The sequence below is a fragment of the Apteryx rowi genome, unplaced genomic scaffold (assembly GCF_003343035.1).
Source record: "Apteryx rowi isolate R43461 unplaced genomic scaffold, aptRow1 scaffold_12, whole genome shotgun sequence".
Lineage (NCBI taxonomy): Eukaryota > Metazoa > Chordata > Aves > Apterygiformes > Apterygidae > Apteryx > Apteryx rowi.
Window position 1 is genome coordinate 6,215,355 of NW_020447419.1, and position 20,870 is coordinate 6,236,224.

A 20,870-nucleotide genomic window follows, 5' to 3' on the forward strand; every position below is an offset into this window, starting at 1 on the left:
GTGCTTGCATTTGATGTTTTAAGTTCTTCCTTAATATAAAGGCCATTTACAAACTCTGAATGGCAAATCCCCATTTGAAAGCAAAATACAAGATAATCAGTTTCATAAATCTTTTGACTGATGCTCTGCAAGGAACTGTTCGTCAATTAAAAGCATTCAATAAACAGTGTCCTTTAAGTCAAATTTTAAAACACAGGAAGAACCGCAGCAAATTAGACAGAGGTTAAATGAAAAATGTTAGGACTCATCATAATAAAAACTCAAACCTCTGCTGCTTCAGAACATGACCTGCAGCCCTTGAAAGGCAAATGGTGTTGAGTGCACGGCCCACTAAAAGCATCTCCTAAGCGTTTACGCAGTTTGGAAACTCCCAGCCCAGTTTCATCATCACTGAAAACAGAGCAGTTGTGAGTCACCAGATTGCTGTGCTGTAAACCCTGGCCACCAGTCAGGGTTAAGTTTGCAGTGAACAAACTAAGTTCAATGCTAACCAGTCCTTTAGCTTTACCAACTCCTGTGAACAATGAAATCCAAAGTTCTGTCGGTTAAAGGTCTCTAAATTGCTTTCTTGTAATGTGCTAGAAATAAAAGTAATCGAGGCAAGCAGGAAAGAAACCCACCATAGGAGATTTGGGGTCAAACTAAAACAAAGAATTGAGCATTCTCAATTTGCAACTACTACAATTTTTTGTTTGATACTGTGTAATCTGAAGTACAACCTTCAGGCAAGACAGAACCAGAAATTTCACTCGTTCCCTTTCAGATGATTTTATCAGCTAAGTATCTACACAAACAAAGGTTATCTTTTAGTGTCCTCCTGCAAACAGAGTCACTGATAAGGCTTTGCTTTTTGCATTTGAACAAAGTGTGTAGCCATGGTGCTTTGTTAACACTAAGTAATTGCTCTGCATTTAAAGCCTGTTTATCATCAGCTTAGGTAATTTTTCTCCAATGGGTTAAATACCCTGACAGCTCTGCTAAAGCTACAACCAATTAATCTGCCCAAGTCTGACACTATAACCAAAGTACAAATGCGATAAGCAGAGCAAACTCTTCTTTTGACGCTGCAGTCGAAAGAAATCAAGTTAGCTGCTAGGCAGGTGGGCACAATCAAGTCTCTTTTGTGAAAAACCTGTTGAAAACTGCTAAGACATGTAAAAAAAAAAAAAAAAGAAAAAAGAAAAAAAAGAAAAGGTTGGCACCATGATTTCACGTGCCAGCCAGGAGGGCCTTGTTTGACCAGGTTGATAATTGCATGACTGAGCTCTGACTCATTCGTCTACTACAGATGCACCAGTCCAAAACGCAGCTGCGCTCAGATGGCCTGTCCACCCTTCTGCCGGAAATGGCTACACCCAGAGTCGACGCAGCACCTTAAATACCACGTCCATTCCTTAGCCACCACAGTTCATCTCCCGGTTTAGCAGTTTGCACCACCATCAATTTACTTTTAAAACTGGTACCAGGCTGTGAACTCAGGCAGCTGACAGGCAAGGCAAAACATACTGGTTTTTGCTGTTGCCACCAGACTGAACACGTTCTTGCCGCAGATGATGAGGAAGAGTACCTCTAAACCGCCGCTGGCAGCTGGGGCCACGCACGCCGGGGGGAGCAGCGTGCGCACGCCAGCCTCGCTCACAGCATGTCCATCTGCAGAGTCACCATTTGATCTAACAAGCGTAGAGGGATATAAGTTAATTACCAGTCATCCCAGATACGCATGGCAGGGTAAACACAGCTCTTGCTAGATTTTGTCTTGCAATTCATTTGACATGCCACCTGTTAATATAAGTTAGAGAACAGCAACAGAGGTGAGGGGAAAAGGGAGGATTTTTCCCAGTGCTGCCAATTCTTATAGTTTTATTCAGGCTTTTGATACATGGCATTTCCTCGAAAATCCCAGCTCCTGGAAGTAGGTGGGAGATGAGAACCCCAGCCTYCAAGTCAAATAAAAAGCTACTCAGGGAACTGGGACACTGCAAAACCCAATGATTCAGAAGTTGAAAGTTAAATAAAAACATTCCCCCTCCCCCCCAAAATGCTATTTTTTTTACTTAATTCTTGTGGTATTTTCACCAGATTAATGACTTTTTCTTAATTCTAGAGGTTTGGCTAAAAAGGCATTTGTGAACCATTCCACATTCATGAGGTATAATTACTCTTCTGGTTATGTTCTGGGAGCAGCCATTCCCTAAATATCTTCAGCCCATATTGAGGGCTAGATTTAATATCGAGCATGTCTAAGTAAGGTGTTGTTTAATGTTGTTAATGAAATTTCACATGAGCATCCCTAAAAACAGTTATTCTTATCATTCATCAGCAATCAGAATATAAACTTTCTGCTAAAATGCAGCACACTAAACTCTTCTCTCCTCTGCAGTTACTTGAGCAAGATTACAGCAACATTGTGAAAGGCAAGAATTACTACAGCTAAAACCCAGGAATTAAGAATCACTGATATTAAAAGCAGAATGCAGAGAAATAGTTAGGGGCACACAGCTTCATTTTGAAATCAAAATAGCTTAGATCCCTCAATTAACTTGAAGTGAAATGAAGAACAAGCAAATGCTCTCTAGTCTTGCCAGGTGCACTTCTGAATCTTTGCTGCAAGTTCTGAAGTGAAAACACAGGTAATATTTAAAGTCATAGCAATCTATTCTACGAAGAAGAAGGAAAACTACCATTTTGAAAGATGCTTAATATTACTGATGTATTTGACAAGGAGGTGCAGGTGTGTCCCTGGACAGGAAAATGTTCATGTGAACCAAAAGACCAGCCTGTCCTCTGGAAAACTTATTACATGCATCTTGGCATGCTCCTCAGCCGGATGCTTACCACGGTAGAGCACTGGCTCACATGCTTTTAATCTTCCCTTGGCTTAAACAGACTGCAGTACTGCTGCCGCCCCTGGCTGCTCTGGCACATTTCTTCGATCCCCAGCTCTCTGTTCATTACCTTTAGTTTAAATGAAAGCTCAAGGTCCACCTAACTTCCACTCTGAGCCCCCTACGGTTTTAGGGAGAGCTTTTTAAGATCTTCACCTTGCAAGGAGCCTACATGCACAGTTACTTCTTCAGAAAGACACAGGAGTTGAAGGCAGAGAGATAGTCTACTTGCAAGTGCTCCACAAACATCTTTTATTTTAGCTAGAGCAATGATTACACACATGCAGTATCTATACAGAACAACAAATGCAAGTGCATACCTCCCTACATTTCTTTCTAACCTTTCCTCACTTCTGGCTGTTGTTTGGTCTTAGGTCTGGATCCTCTCAGGATATCCAGATATCCCCTTTGAAAGAGTTTTTCTCTCTCCCTCTTTCCAATCACCTGTGCAACAAATTTTCTTCTTCTGTTGGACTCTCATCTAACTCAAAGCCTTCTGGTAGGAAACCACAGCCTTCTGTTCCTTTCCCCTGCCCAAACTTTCCCTTTGCAGTCTACTGCTTTCCCACGCTGTGTCTTTGTTCTCCTGCTTTGGGATTTTCCACTTTCCAAATGGTCTGCCTGCTGCAAAGAAAATGGAGAAAACAAGTCTCCTTTGAGGGCTGCGCCATGACTTAATGACCTTCTGTTGTCCTTGGTCTGAAAGATGACCTGACACAGCCCCAGCTTCACATACATGAGGCATTTGGTGGTACAGTGATTGCATAAGATCAATCAGGGTTCCTGTGATGTGTTTAGACAGGTTCCCCAATTGCCACACAAATATTTTGAAAGTAATCTAGCCCTGTGTCAGAAGCGATATTTCTAAGGCCTCACTGTAGGAAGTGACAGGATTTTATTGTTTGGCATCACTGAATTTGGGCTCGTTCTGCACCGTGCTGACAGAACGGCAGGCTCAGCCAGGACCATGCATCTGCAGCACTGCAAGGGTACCTCYAACTTGTTGCTGCAACAACCAGCTCTAATTTGGTCTTCCTGTAACACACTAAGTAGCAAAACTCCAGTGCTGGATACATTAAGTAAAACTAATAGATTGCTGTTCTGGAGCTGACAGACAAATGGTATCCTACAGAGGAGATGAAGAATGATATGGGAATTTTTCCCTAGTTTCTCACTGCTCTACAGGAGGTCTACTTCCAGATAGAGGGCACCGGAAGGAGCACAAACATGTAGGGGAACCTCCTGCAGGAGCAGACAGAACATCTACGTTCTGTCACCGTCATCTGTCTACGAATATCTGAGCAATGTAGCTGGGAGAGCAGAGAGCCCAGAGAGAGCTCTGAAGTTGACCTGGTTTGGCCTACCCTACAGGAGACATGAAGGTGCCTGAAGACTTTCCAAAAAAACGCTCTGTCAGCTCCTTCACTAGAAGAGTCTTTGACCCTGACAAGAACAGAGGAGGACAGACTATGGCACAGGGAGAAGTTGTTAGTGTTACTTATGTCTAGAGATAAAGAGAAGAAATCAAAAGCAGAATGACACATCATTTAGAGCGGCTTCCCAGAATACCCTAGCTGTTTAATGGAGCTGGGGACTCTTTCTCTCCAAACTATTTGGCTGACTCCCTCCTCTTTGCTTGTGCCACTCGGCCATCATCACACAGGCAGCCAGCTGTGCTGGGATCTGCACAGTTCTACTTGCACTAACTACATTGGCTCTAGGCTTCAGTCTTGTACGGTTCTCTCTGAACAGCACCCACATGAGCAGGGCAACCAAAAGAAGCAAGAACTTGTTGAGTAAGGACTGTTGAGGCAAATTATGTCTGTTGTAATACTGAGGTGACAGCCACAGCAAACTAGGCGTAATCATGCCCCTTGTAAAACAGGGTGCTCAACAACAGGCTAGGAGCATCAAGCTGGCTATCTCAGTGGTACTCTGCTGATATGCACTGATGGAGGGTTTGATTTCACCTCTCAGTCAACTCTGATTTCCTTTATTTTTTTTCCCCTTGCAAATGCATAAAGAGTTTAGAATCCATATGTGAAAATAAATCATTATTAGTGATGCAGATCATTTTTACTTTGTGCCTTCTAGCTACTTTTAGGATATCTTTTGCTTCTCTTCCTTTCTTTCTATGTGGTCACTTGACTCTTAAAATTCACATTATGGTTCAGCCCTGAGTAACTCTGCTAGATGACAAATTTTACAAAGTCCCCAAAGTACCTATCTATGGACACCAGGCATTATACAGTAAATAACATTTCCACATTTAAACCAACTGGATCCTGAGCTAACCTGGTTTATAGCCATCTGGAATTCTTCAGAAAAAGCGACTTGTAAGCACTGTAAACAGTTTTGTCTTCCCAGAGGACACCAAGAGTTTCCAGATTCACTGCCATCTTCATTTTGAGATCTGGGTTCAAGAGCAAGGTATAGATTTAAAGAATATTATAATACAAATAATATTAATAAAAGAAGCCTCCAAGTGATCTGCTTTTCCCTAATAAGGCAGGCTCTATCAGTGTCCCTAAGGCAGTAAGGTGCCAATACAATTAATCAGTCTGTTTTTAGTTCTCCTTAGACAGCAATATTAACAGTTTGTTTCAGTCTGTTTATATGGGTCTGACAGGCCTTCAAGATGCTGTGTTCACTTGCTTGTGATTAATAGTCATTCGCATAGTAAGGTGAAGACCAAGCAGAAAAAGAATGTTTTTAGAGCAGGACAGATAACTGGATTCTCTCCCCCAGACTTTCATTTCTAACTAGGAAACAGTACTAAATTTAGGAATGCTGCCTAATAGTATTGTTTTAACTCCCCCTTTTCTTGCAACTTGCCCATGTGAAGAGCCAAAGGGAAATTTAAATCACATACTTTCTTTGTTTACTTGTCATTTGTGCTCTGTAAAGCCATCACACTGAGAGTGAGGGTCCACATGCTCTGATGCTACATGCAGAAAGCAAAGCCACTGGAACCAGTTTAGAGCAAGGAATAGCTGCTTCCAGGAAAGGGACTTTTCTTCCTTTACACCCCTGCAAACCTCTCAGGGGAGACCTCGGGAACCAATCGAGTACCAAAACCCACCCTGACAGAGGCTTCACAATCCAGGAAGGAGCTGGATTCTAAAGTTTATTTTGTGCTTTTGAAACATTCCTTCATTGGCTTTTACTGGATTTTTACAAGTCCTACCAGATTGGACCTGCTTCCTCGGAACAAAAGCAACACCCTAGTATTCTCGCCCTTCTTGGGCTGGGGTTCTTCTCGCCACCCTACACAGAGATCAGCTGCAGGCACACAAGGAGACCAAGTTTAACTTAGGGTTATCGTGAATCAAACAAAGCACCTCCCAAACAACAGCAGCTGCCATTCAAAGTCTTCTCAGCTTTAATCTGAGACAGTGTTAAGGAACCCTTAAATAAGAAAAGGGAGCATTTCCCATACTTCCCTCTTCTGTCAGTCTGGGTGTTTCATTCTGACAGAGGGAGCAGGGCTCCAGCGGTGTCCAGCCAATACAACAGAAAACACAATCACCCAAGCAAGAGCCATGAAACTGGAGGTGACATACTTGCCTACACTGATTCTTCCTCTTCTCTCTTTATGATAACCAGAGTTGGTGTTAAATGCTTCACTTAATATTTTAATAACTTATTTCTCTTTGGGTTTTTTTTTTCCTAAAATACCACACACACACATTTCTGTGCTATTTTTTGTCCATTCTCTCTTCTTCTCTCCATTTCTTCAGCACTCACCATCTCTCCCTTTCGGAGGCAGGTTTTTGGGTTCCCCCTTTGTCTTGGTTCCCTCAGTAACTCTTCTTTTCCTGAGAACCCTCCCACTATCTCTTTCCCTCAGCTCTGGCTCTCAGAATCTCCTCCATTCTCCTGCTTTTCCCTCTTCCCCTTGTCACTAGTCCATTGATTTCTCTGTTTAGGCCTCCTTTGATCTCTCCTTTCGCTCTCCTACACAACTCCCTTCAGTCTCTCCTGTCTCCTCCTCTCTGTTTTAAGGGCATTCTTTTCTTCAGCATTAATCAGAAGGCATAATTTCTTTTCTATCACTTTTTCTGAACAGCAGCCTTCACAAGTCTTGCTCTCCTTTTAGTTTTATTGCAGTTGAAGAGGACRGTATAGGAAAGTTATTACAGCTGAATAGCAAGACAGTCTGCAAGATAATACCAACCCTCTGTGATAACAGAAAAAAATCACCCTAATTTTTAAAACGCTGCAAGCTGTCCTATCAAATAATAGGAATTGAGCATTAAGACACACACAAACACATATCAGCGTGCCGTGGATCTGATACAAGAGCTCAGTAGTGCTCTCCAGAAACCTGCTGCTATATCCTTCTCTTAGATGTTCTTGAGGTAGCTATTCAAAGCAATGACCTAAGTTACCTGCTGAATAGCAGACTTCATCATCACTCCTCTTCCTGCGAAGAAAACGCTGGTGCATTCTCCTCCCCCTCCCAGAGAATTCAGGTCCCCTGTCCTTAAAACTTCATGCTCAAAATACAGCCACCAATGCCATCTGCTTTCTTATCGTTTGACAGCTGAATATTCCCAAACAGTGGCTTTCCTTTTTGCAGATTTGCCTTACTTGCAAACCTGGACACAAATGCTTACAGATGTGTTTACCAGCAGGACAGCTGCATGTGCCTGCAGCCACTCACCCCACAGCACGGCATGGGCACAGCCCACTCCCCGTCTCTTTAGGAGATCCAGAACAAAAGTAACTTGTTTTTTTTAAGGTCACAACTGTGGCTTGATGGTTGCAAGAAGACTGATCTTTTTTAGCTCATTAGGAAAATGCAGCAGCGGCTGAATGGACTGAGTTACAGCACTTCCACAATGAATTTCATTTTTTATAAACCTACTGTTTCCCCCAAGAAAAACTCAATATGAAAGGAATAACAAACAAAATGCCTTCTCCTGTGCTATGACCATGTATTTTCCAATAAAGAAAACATTCAGCACAGGCATGCCACAGATGGAGAAGATGGTGGGTGAACAGGAGCATGACTGCTCTGGTGTCATGTAACTCATGAGTTGCGTCATGTGCCAGGGGACTGCATCTGGCCTCCACCTTCATGCGAGGTCACATCACCGAGTAGAGCAGAAGCGCAGAGGAGGGAAGCAGGCTGGCTCTGGCCTCTCTCACATGTTGCCATCTTGTGAGCTGGTTCAGAGGTCCTGACAGTGGCTACCACACTGTGAGTACCTGAGAGCCAGACAGTGTCACAGGGAGCCTGAGGTGTCACACCTGACTGAAAATACTCATGCAGAGTCAGGAAGCCTGAGGAGTAAAAGATGTTCAGGCACAATGTGTGACCCCTGTGCTAACAGTTGTCAAGAACAACTTCAGGCATTCAGGCCCTATAAAACCTACTGGAACCATTTTCTTTTGACAGTAGATACCCAGCTGCCCAAAGAAGTCAGGTAGAAGCACAGCGTCTTTCTAAACATGTAACACCTTCAGAATTGGACTGTGGGAACAAAAAGGAAAAAAACCCAACAAAACAAAGAAACTATATCCTTGTGCTGCATGTTGTCCTTGGTCCTTACCTTCTACGCAGGTCTTCAGCCACTGCTGCTCTGCAGCTGAACAAATAGGCCCGGAGAGATTTTAGCTGCTGTCTCAGACGGACAACAGTTGCCAGAGGTTCAACATGCTGGTACAACATGGGATTTTCCTGTTGGATGTCAATCAGTGGTTCCTCATACACATATTCCAGGAACTCTTTGGCTTGCTTTGATACCTGAAAAATAAAACAACCAGTTTAGCCAGGCTTTCCTCCCAATTCTTTTTAAGTGGCTCTTCTCCTCTGTGATCTGTCAGTCATTCTCTGCTTCTGAAATGTTATTCTGTTACCAGATATAGATGAAGACAAAGCTGAAAGAGATCCAGCTGTCTCTGCTTATACCCAAGTCAAACTTCTTCAAGCCTATCAAAGCTGAGTGTATGAGCTAACTGCTCATCCAAAGTACAGTGATATTTTCAGCCACACATATTTTCACTGCAGGGTAACATAGCATAATAGATGTTTTCCAAGTCTAGAAACTATGATCAGTAAGGTTCTTCCCTGTTAATATTTTTATGTTCGTTTGTTGTTTTCTTTTGGGCAAGAAAGCAAAGATCAAATAAGTGTGACATTAGAAAAGAAAAAACAAGTTTGACATTAGAAAAGGAAACATATACACTACAAATCCAGTTGTACTGTACTATCTCAGGGTATAGAATTCCAGTGTACTGTACTACTTCATTTCTTTCATTGTTTGCTATAGGGTTAAAAAAAATAATATAATCAGAAGCACATCTATCAAGTTTTTAAAAATACAGATAAACAAAATTGGGTTTTACTAGTGTTACTCATTCTCAGTATTTCATCTGCAAGAAAATTTTCTTATGCCTTTTTCATGACAGTGCTCTGTCACATCTTCACCTATGAAGAGCTACTGTAATCCTAATAAATTAATGGGACTTTTATTCTCACTAGAAAAGATACTCCTATTTCTGAGGTGAGAAGGCCAAAGTCCCTCTCATTCCTTACTTCTGCATTTTATCACAGCTGGAAAAGAGAAGATGGGATTATCTGAAATGAACTGCAAATCACTTGAAACTGTGCTATAGAAATACTATGTGTTCTGCAATTCAATTAGTCCTCCTTTAAACCAGTGTTTACACTGAGGCAAGGGAGGGATGAATTAGGCTAACTATGCTACCTTTCATGCAATTAACACAAGGAGACAGGGCACACCACAGTCTCCTCAGATTTAGGAAGTTATTTCCCTTCTGGTTCTGTAAGATAGGAAGTAGGTAAAAGCCATATATGTCCATACAAATAGCAGCACTTCCAGTAACAGAGCAACTCTGAGACAGGAGTTACTAACTATCTACAGGGAAAGCTAGTCTTAACTGTAACCTTTTCATAATGCATAATAATAATATAATAAATAATACCCAGGACAGTATTTCCACTAACAGCTACATAGATAATACAATGTGTATTTTTAAATACAGTAGACCATAATTTCACAGACTTCTCAGGTCCAGAAGCCATATTAAACACATCACTTATTTCTATAAAACCTTCCACTCATTTCTCCCCCTATCCCTTTTTTCTTTTTTTCAAGCAGTGCATGTACAAGGAATCAAGCTGTCTGAATGGAAGAACAGACAACATACCRTGTAAGGAGCAGCACAGACAACTTGGATTTGGTGGAAAAAAATTCTACAAATCTCAAATATGTCAAGAGTTCTAACATTAGCAATGTTGATGTTTTATTAGACCCACTAACTGCAGTGCACAGAAGAGAACGCAGTTAAACAACCACTTTCAAGCTGCTTTTACAATCATTAAATGATTCAGCTGTACTATCTCACCCATCTCCTAACAACTGCTGTATCTATAGTAAATATTATTCCTCTTTCACTGATGGGCAAATTAAGCCACAGATTCAGTGATTCACCAGGAGCCACATGAATGCTCAGTACGGCCCCAGCACTGCACCTCCCACCAAGGCGTCATTCTTCAGCCCTGCCCTAGGACCATCAGCATGACCTGGGTCAGAGCAACGCTGCTGCGCTTACTTACCTGCTGTGCTAGAGGAAAGCCTGCAAACGCCAGAGCGTTCGGTTCAAACTTCAAGAGCAGTCAGGGAATAGAGTCCCAAACACAAGAGGGTTTCCCGACTTCTGTCCTCTGCAGGACCTATCTTTGACAAAGAGCATCTATTCTCCATCATTCAGTGCRTAGCCCCATGCCCTATTTATTGTACAAATCCAGATCCCAAAGGACAAAGTATTACAGTGCAGCTCTGGTGGCATATGGTCTGAGCGCAGCTTTTGAGAGAAGAGGAGAGAAGGGAACCTCTCTCTCTCCTCGCCAAAAAAGTACCTGAGGAGCAGTGACTACAGGCAAAGCAGCTTTGCCCAACATCCCTGGCAGGCAGGTAGGTCTTGGTTCACTCTGTGCATGCCTGACACAGGCACACAAGTCATGTAAAACATTAACTCACATAACCAACCATGACAAAGTTACAAGAAGCYGAAATGAAGTCTTATAATGGGAAGGGTCAGGCAGTCATAATAATTCAGCTTGCTACCAGCCAATATATTAGTACATGTATTAACATACTTACAGTCCTCCCATTTTATTGGAGAGACTAGATCATCTCATTAAAATAAAGCTAGTAGGAATGGGAAGATATAAAGGCTTTTAGCCTTTAATGTCACACAAGGATGGATGCTAACATTTTCAGACACCGCTTTTCTAGAGGCTGCAAACTTGCACTTCAGAATTCAATTCACCAGAAGTCAGCCTCCCTTGAAGCCTTCTGGTACAGGAAGTTCATTTCCTGCTATGTTCATTTGGCATTCTGAACAAGCTGCAAGCCACCAGAACCAAACTGCAATACTTACTGTTTTTTGCATGTAAACAGGGAAAACAGTTGGCATAAGCAAAAGGAAGAAGGGATGTTCCCAAGACTGCCTCTTTCTTTTCCTTTCACACAAACACATGAAAAACACAAATATGGAAACAGTAGAGAGACAGGAAAAAAAACCCTGTGAGTTAGGGACTGAACTGCTGGTTTGGTTATGACAGAAGAAACATGCCTAATGGCGAAGTTGTTTGAAACAGCTTTAATTACAATCAAGGCAATTTTTCTTTTCTTATCTGCATGCTTTCAGGTGTTAAGTGCATTGTTGTTTTTCAAGATCCTGGGTATGGGAAGACACAACTCTGCAGACTTCTACTGCTTCTGTTTTTTCACGTCCCGTCTTGCCAAAAGCAGACAAGAACCTCTCCATTTGCAAAGCTTACTTAATTGTTGCAAGTTTACCTTACAGATGCTGTTTAGGCATGGGGAAATCTATGAAATGTGAAAAACAAATGCGCTCAATCACATTATATCACCATAAAAGCCCATGTCCTGGGGTATGTATCAGTACTTGCTTTGCCTGAGACAGACACAACAGACTCCAGAGACCCCTGCAGAGGGGAAAAAGATGGCAGTGGGGAGGAGTGGGAAGGAGTGAAGTTCTTCAATTACTTCATTCACTTTCCTTCATTGGTGGACTGACAGGCACATTTCAGACTCTGTGAAATACAGAAGCATTCAAAGACTGAAGCCCTGTTTTAGTTCCCCTGGCCAACAAATGTGGTTTGTGCCTGAAGCAGCTCCACTTTCAGGCATTACTGTGCTACCTGTGTGAGGCAGGGCTGTATGCTTAGGAGAAGCTCTGTTGTTTAGCTTCATTCCGGGATGTTGCTGGACAGCTTTGTGTGGGCACATTCACCAATTACGGGAGGTGAAATGCTAACAGATTAAGTGATCTTCCTTTGAAAATGAGCCCAAAGGAAATGGAAATTATTCATACCAAGATCACCTCAAGAAAGTAGAATAAAATATCTGTCTTTGCCAAATCAGAGCATTTAATCAATACACTATTAAGGAATCACGCAGCTTCATTACCATTAGTTAGTACTGCAGCCAGCATTAAGTTGCCTTTTAGACAACTCAGAAGAAACAGACATCAAACCTTATCTCTGAATGGAGAAAAGAGATATAGATGTAAAAGTGCAGGCACTATGTGCTCTGCCTCAGAAAAGCACTGCTTAGTTCCTATGGGGGAACAGCAGGAAGAGACATAAAAGCATATATATGCAGAGTTGAACAAAAAGGGGAAAAAACAGCAGATTTCACAAAAGTAAAAAGATCTATCCTATATGTGGAGGGGATGAAGTTGAAGAGATTCAACCAATGATCTCAGCTCAGCTGTAACATTGCCACTTTGGCACATGACCCCTGCATGACCTCCATTCCCCCTCTAATAGCTGGGGATAACATAGTGTTTTCCTACCTAAGGAATGGTGTTCCTTCCTTAAATCTATTTCTCTGAGTGCTTTGCCACAATTGGACATTGGTACAAATTTGGTCATGCTCCCAAACCACCTCACAACTGTTCTGCCTGTCTACAAAAAGTGCAAATTGATAATTTCTTACTATAATAATCACAGTGAATTTGATTTTCAATTGAAGCTTAAGCTTAAAATTCTCATTTTGTTTTGTTCCTCAGCTGCCTATATCTAGACCACAAGCAGAGCATGGAGTATAGTTTTTACACGAAAAACAAAACAGTTTATTTTCTTGGCAATATCACTGATACGTTGATACGAAGTCTCTTTGCCTTACTATGCACTTTCTCTACATCAGGGCTAACTATACTGCTTTGGGCCAGCAAGTTTAGTCCTTGGGAAAAGCATTCAAAGAAACAATTCTTAAGTACTTTTCCTGGCTTCAAGGAAAAGGAGGTTTTTAGTCTCCACATGTAGGAGCTTTATAAACTTTGAAGAGTCTTGCATTTCTTGCATTGCACAAGACTATCATTTTCCTGATGGTAGGCTCTGGCTACCTTTTGAAGACAAAAATTTGTCAGAAGAGAAGATTATTAAGAGAGCTGCTTTTCCTCTAATAGGGCATTTACTGGTTATTTTTTCCRTTTCAAATAGCCCATAATAATAATATTTGCAGACACAAAACATCAAACAGCCTCTCCTAACTGTTGCTGTTAGGTTTAAAGCTTTAGCATGGTCTGTTTTCCTTATGAGTTTGATGTTGTTTCAGCGTATGCTCTCAGTGACAGCAAAACAACACAGCTACCGTGTTTGCTGGCATAATGCCTTGGGGCATGTAATCAGTTGCCCCTACCAAGCAACCTACCACTGAGGCAGCAGCAAACAGCAGATTACTGAAGTTTTAGAAAAGCTGTTTGTGTAGCAAGTGAACAACTGTAGAATTTTCTCTTTACATTATTTTTGGCTGCCTGGCCCAAACAAGTGTTGTCATGACATCCTTCTAGTGTTCTGGAAAGGTCTGTGCCAAGAGATGCGACCTACTGGACTTTGCAAGCACCACGTTTGGGTTACACCATTTTCCAGTGGGTCATCATCAACAAGCAGCACCAATCCAAGATAAACAGATGMCACCAAGGAGAGAAGAACGGCTGCTTCTGCGCAGGGAATGCCTTAGGCCTGACTAAGAAAGTTGTGGAGAGAGCATGTCTTGTTGAGAGAGAGCAGATTCACTAGGACAGGCTCATTCTGGCTAGAGGGACGTTAGCAGACAATACATTTAATCCTCAACCTGTTATGATGTCTGTTTCAATTTAAACAGCAATTCAGTTCATTTGTTAGCAAACCAGCCTGCAGGCAGATTACCTTGTATTTTGAAGTGTCCCAGTTATGAACGAGCCGTGCAGGGATGAGGAAGGTGTCATCCACATGGCAGGTGCTGCAGTAATACCACCCACTGTAGCTGCACACCTTGGCTTTCCCATTGGACAAGCCTATTGAGCGCTGACAGCCTGGGGAACAGAGAGGGGAAAAGACTGAGTTTGTATATCATGCCAGAGGTGCACAACTGGGATGCACTAAGAAAATAAATTAACTATTCCCCCGACACTTTTTTTTTTTTAAACAACAACGTATTTCTCATTCCCTAGAGATAAAGGAACAAGTATCAATATTCTGCCACTARCACAGAAACAACATACACTGACTTTAGCATCTAACATAAGAGAGTTGAGAGGGCAGTCAAAGAGTCCTTAGCAGTTCTCAGGAAACAAAGGCAAAAGACCAGCTGCAAGATGTCTCAACACTGGGCATTTAAAAGCCACTGTCATCTGAAAACTGTGACCTGAAGCTTAAATAGAAAACCCCAGACCAGGGAAGCACCACGCACTYGCTCCAGACAGGCAGGCCTTTTCCCCACAGACAGATGGGTTGGCAGAGGCTGCCTGGAGGAGCGCATGCAACCTCCTCTGCGAGCCAGGAGGGACGCCGACTTGGCAGGTAGGACTCAGCCAGGGCAAACCACAGCCAGACCACCAGTAACAACCGTGAGCAGCGGTCACATTAAGCATGAGTAGTCCATGACTCGTAGTACTCAGGCAGCTCAGCTTCCTGGATCTCTGTGCCTCACGGCTGGATTACCCTGTGCCTTATGAGGTCTGAGGTCTGCCTGAGACTTTTTCCACAGCAGGATCACTTAACTCTTTCCACCCCCTCCTGTGTGGAGTCCCTAGGTGAAAAAAATGCAGTCCAAAGCTTCTCCTTTGGCTGGAAAGGACTAACGCAGATCTCTTTCACCTGACCACCTGTTCTCACAAAACATGTAGAAATGCAAGGTATCTGACACCTCTGTCTTTCTCTCAACCATGGTTAAAATGGACCAACAGGTTCAAATAGTATTAGAGTGGAGGACTGGAAGACACACAGCACAGTCACATTGAACAACTTGTTTAGGAAACAAGGCTAAAAATGTTTGGATAAGATATAATGAGATGTCTGTGGTTGTTATTAACACCTCTTTGACACAGCACACACAAGTATTTCTGTTTTTCCTTCAAATGTTAGTGTCCCCGTATGACACCTATAGCCACAGACACAATTAGCACCAAAGCCTCACTCTAACCTGTTGTAAGCTCAGACCGTCTCTGCTGCAGTTGGTTAGTAATGCTGATTAGCAGAATCATTGTACACCGCTTCTAAGGCAAAACTATTAGTTAAACAGCATTTTACAAGCAAAAGTGTGCTTTTGTCAGTGTAACTGATTTTGTTTATTGTAATTACATAACTTATCTCAGTAAATGAATTTTTTCCCCAGTAGAATTTATTCTTATTTGGGGAGAGCTTGCAGCAACTCAGCTACTCTAGGTATAAATTGAACTCCTCTCCATTACCTGATGCTACCATGTCCCTGCTGCTCCAATCAAAATAATTAGAATAATCTGACCATTGATTCTCAGCAATACACATGATCAAGAGAACCAGCGCAGGACATATCCTGTCTTTGTCACTGTCTCGCTCTCACATCAAATGCATCTCTCCCTCTCTCTCTCCCTCCCTCTCATCAAATACTTTTCTCTCTCTTTCTCTTTTTTTTTTTAAACCAAGTGTCATGCAATTTCTTGAAAAGGCAAATATATACACAGTCCAGCTGATGAAAAAGATGCGTATGTTTATGTCTCCTCCTCTGCCATTCATAAGATCAGATATGATCTAAACATATGTCTGAGGTGATATCATTCAATATACATAATAAAAAAGCAATATCTCATCTTAGCTAACAGAAAACCCAAATATTAGAATTAGGACTGTAAATTACTGTCATTGTAGAAATAATTTTTGTGTGATAAATGGTGGAGAACTTTTTGCAAAGCAGTATTTTCTGGACAAGAAGAATGCTGGTATGCCTTTTACAAGAGTAAAGTCAATGCAAATAATTCAGCAGCATGTTACAAAAAAAGATAACTTATGACTGCGGCTTGGGACGAGAACTTAGGAGCCAACAACTTCGTATTTCCCTTAGAGTGAAGCAAGCATTTGTCTGCCTTCGCTTTTTGGGCTCACTTCTGTATTTAAAATAAGCAGATTCCTGACTAATCAGTGAGGAGAGCTTCCACGCAGTCCTGCTCCACTGGGCTGGCACAGATGAAGTTAGCAGGCACCCCAGTAGCAAGCTCCGCAGCAGTGGACTGTAGTACATATAGAACTTTTCTTTTAATTTTTAAAATGCATTAATATATAAAGGTGAAGGGCTTCAACAGCTGAAGAGACATGAAAAAACTGCCCTGTCTGTCTGATATGCCATCCTATTAGCCCTGGAAGATGCTCGCAGAAAGTATTTGCACTGTTGCTATGGAACCCGTGTTTTTAAGAGCTCAGCAGAGGTAAATCTTGCCTCTCTGTAAAGGAAAAACAGAAATATGCCCCCTTCTCTGCTCACAAAACAAGATGAAGGAATCTATGAAGGAGAGTGTTCCCCTTTCCATGCTAAACAGGAACAAGCTCGCAGAACAGGATAATATTTGCATTAGCAGTAACTCAGCACAGCAAGGACTTCAGTGCCAGCCTTGCTAGAAGAACTAGTGAAGAGTCTGAACACTTCTAACAAGTTGCCTCTGAATTTCAGATCACTGAAAAGCACTGAAGCATCAGTGTTGATACCTTGACTGGCTCCAGTTTTAGCATTCATTATATATACACCAAGCTCCTCAGGTTGGATGAAACAGAGTGCAAAATGGCATGGAGGAGTTTAACAGCTCACTGTATTTGGAACAAGTGATGCAGTCCAAGTGGTAAAACTATGACTGAATGAGACTGGTGTCTCCTAACTCAGTGCCATTAAAACCTTTATACACATTCCCCACTAGCCAGCACTTAACTCTCAGCGGGGCAGAGGACACGACACCAATGTCACCTGCCACAGCACACTCCCTCTCGCTCCACAGGCTGCTGGTTTGTCTTAGTATCCTGACTCCTACCAGCTAGAACGAAGGCAAGAATAAGCTAAACTCCAATTTTTTAATTTGAAATGTCATCATTCTAAACTAAAATGTTTGCATTTGAGAAGTCACAATTTTAAGGCCTAATTTCTTGCAATCTCCTGCAGCCAGAAACACATTCCAGTCCATGGAGAGAGTTTCCTCGAGAGAGGAATGTCAAAGCACAGAAGCGCTGAGGGGGCTTCCCTCCTCCTCCTCYTCCTCCCACAGATGGTTACGTCCAGCTCATAAGGACTGAAGTTCTCCTGGCTGAGGAGGGTCTTGGTGCGCAATCCTAGAAGTCTTTCCCTTTAGGACAAGTAGTTTTAAAAGAGAAGGACACAGAAGAAGTTTCCACCCAAGCAGCATGCACTCCTTGTTTCAGTCCTTCTCTGAGCCCACTTGTGTTTCCTAGTTCCTCAGAAACACGTTTTCACACAGTGTATTTCCCATTCCTCTTCATATCCTCAAGTAAATCATATTCTGCAAAGCTACATAACATTTGTAAGGTTGAGGTTTCTTTTAGATGAGAATGTGGCACCTACCTTACATTTTTCTTTATCTTACAGGCTTTGCTGTTTGAAAATCACCATCTTTTCCATTCCTATCTGTTGTGATTCATAATGATGGCTATTTCTACAATCCTTTCAAATCAAGTTATCAAAGCACTGATTTTCTTTGATGTTATGCAGTTCAAAGTGATGTAGTGTGACAAACATATTTCTGTGGCATAGACCACTTATGCTACTTTGTTTTTTTAAGGTGGAAAAAAAAAGAGCAAGAGAGAAAGAGGGAGAAGGAAGAGGAGGAAGGAATAGCTCATGGCTTAACACCTTGGAAATCCTGCACTTGGACATTTAGGAACATAAACTTGCCATCACGTTTGCCAGAAAGGAAGACATTACCTTTTCCTTGCTTTAAACTCTTGAGGGTCCTTCCCAGTGAAAAGAGTCAGATACAGCAGACCACCTCAGGGAGATCAAYAGCACAACTCAACAAATAGCTTGGAGTGGAGGGAGGGACTGTTTCATGGTTGTAGAGAAAATACTTGCCTATAACTGGAGAAAGCAGCTCCCACAGGACAAGGGAAAAGCAGCTTAACTTTCACCAAGCCTCTCTCACCTATACCTAGTGCTCACACAGAATATTATCCATCTAACATCTGTGCAAGGGGCTGGCAAACCCAGAGTCTAGAGTGAGGAGAATACTGTAAAATTTATTATTACCACAAAATCATCCTTACCTAAAGGATGTTGGAGAGCAAGCTATATATAGAATGTAGCTGTAGATATACTGCTAGCAAAGTGAGGGAAGGAACAATTCCAAACCTTTCATCAAAGAAAATACACCAAAACAGCCTTGGAACCAAGCAAGGAAAAGAGGGGTTGGAAAAAAATAGCAGCAACAAAGTGCTGCTGGGCACAGATGAACCTCTCTCAACAACATCTCTGAGCAGAGCTGAAGCATCAACATCAAGAGGCTCATCTCCRACTGCTAACACTTTGGGAAGAAAGCAGTACACCAGATGGGGTGAAAGTGTCGTAACAAGCCCCTCTCCTTGACTTAAGGTAGGGGCAAGGGAGCCAAGACACATGGATACAATTCTTCTGCTAAGTGCGGAGAATACTGCTTCTGCCACTTTCAGGATGCTGCGATGTGCTCARATTCGACAGTGATGGCAGACACATACAGCTATTTTTTACCCAGATACCTATTTCTTTAAAATTTTAGCAAGAAGAGATGGAAGTAGCTCCATAGTGAAACAGAGAAAATGGAAGACCAAACTAGAATTAAGTACCCAACTGTTTTCCTTATTCAATAAAGTTCCTTGCTCGGTATCAAGAAAAAGCAACTCTCTCATGATTGTGTACAATAATTAAATCTGTGACAGATTAGCTTAGAAGCTAATTCATTTAGAAACAACATAAAATACGAAGAAAAGATAATGACCCAGAGACTTCAAAAAGCTTCGGCTTGATAAAGCCATAAAACAACCTAAGCAGAAGCACAGCAACAAATTTTCAGCTTTAAATCAGACATACAACATTTCTCTAGCTGCTCAGCACAAACAGAACAAGAAGGTGAGAAGCCTTCAGTTCCAGGCTGTATTATTTTGCGCATCTGCCTCAATTCATGGGTTTTTTCCATAGAAAAACCCAAACCCACAAGGAAGAAAGACAGACTTACAAGTCAGCTCAGCCCCCAACATGTCTCATGCTATTCATTTTCTGTACAACATTCATTCTGTCAGGTGTTTCCCCCTCTTATGCCTACCCCGGTTTGAGTTTGCACCTACACTTTGTCCCTTTCCCAGCATTAGCTTTCCTCCAAAGAAATCCTCTTTCTAAAGAAATTATCAAAACTCTTATACCTCCAAAGTCTGGTCCTCTACTCACCTTTGCCTACTTTTCTATGACCTTCTTACTGACTTTTTCAAAAAAAAGCTAACAAATTAAACACAGGAAATTTTCTCTGTTGAAGCTATGGGGGTTTGACCCTATCCAGTTATAATTATCTAAGCAATATACAAATCCCACTGTAATTATTGTCTAGATCGGCTTCCCCAGAAATCAGGAAGGGTTCATTGGTCCCCAGTTCCCAGCCTCAATTTTTTTTAATAGACCCTGAAGGATGGACCCAAWCCTCCCAAGTCAGTGGAAACTTTCTATTAGAAGGAGCTCAGGACTAAGCCCTGAATTAACAGCCTTCCCATCTTCGATTATTGCCATTTAAAGATACAATGCATAGCCCCGTCTTTTCTCTCTCTCATACGATGCATCTCCGCTAGCTTTAGCCACCCTGCCTGGGCTTGCTGACAACGGGCTCTGGTCTAGGCTGGGGAGACAGCCCAGTCCAGAGAGTGATCCATCCCAGCCTACTCCCAATGGCTCACACACTGYGCAGAGCATCTCCCCAAGGCAGATGAGATGAATCATCCCCTAGGCACCTAGGCCTTTTTCCAATCAATGAAGACTGAATTAGCCTAGACATCTAATATTTAGGTTGCTAAGGTTAGGTGACGTAAACAACACCCTTTAAGTCAGCCATGCGGAACATGCAGAATCATGAAACTATCCAAGAAGAGGAGAAAAAAATCAATCACTGGTGGAAACAAGCCAGGTGTTACGACATGATATGCAGACATATACATGCATACATGACATTCTGCATGTTTGCATTATACCTATCCCTTGTATAAGACATGCTACATGCACACCTTGTATAGCATACAAGGCTATATTCCTCCTCCCTAATAAAACTGACAGTAATTAGGCCTGCAAGTTTAACACTGAAAAGGCATAAATGTCAAAATCTAATCTTGCACTTTGTGCACGTTAAGAACAAAACTTCATAAATAAACCAGGACTAAAAAATACTAGCTGTGTGTCAAATGGCTGCAATGAAACTTTACTTTTGGAAACTTCTGGTTTTTATTTGCTTGGATTTTCCCATTTGAATTTCACCAGAGTATGGGTTCTTTTACCTTTAGTGTCTAACGCCGAGAAGTGCCGAGATGTCATTTTTCCCAGAGAATTTGCTCCAAGGGAATTAGAAACAGCGATAAAAAGACATGCTTCACCTACAGTTATAGTCTGTGAATCCTTTAGCACATAGACAGTTTGCTTTCTCCAGGTGCATCCTTTCATTTCTCCCCATTCCCAG

At 42.0% G+C, this 20,870-nt stretch overlaps 1 protein-coding gene across 6 annotated transcripts in view; it reads right to left on the minus strand.

The window, feature by feature from the left end:
* PLEKHM3 (pleckstrin homology domain containing M3) overlaps positions 1 to 20,870 on the minus strand; it is an 89,380-nt gene that overhangs the window by 44,794 nt on the left and 23,716 nt on the right. For all 6 annotated transcript variants that reach the window (XM_026087315.1, XM_026087325.1, XM_026087352.1 and 3 more), the window contains 2 exons: positions 14,101 to 14,246; positions 8,444 to 8,637 (listed from right to left, as the gene is read on the minus strand). In XM_026087315.1, the coding sequence (XP_025943100.1) occupies positions 8,444 to 8,637; positions 14,101 to 14,246 (340 nt within the window). The remainder of the gene's footprint in view (positions 1 to 8,443; positions 8,638 to 14,100; positions 14,247 to 20,870) is intronic.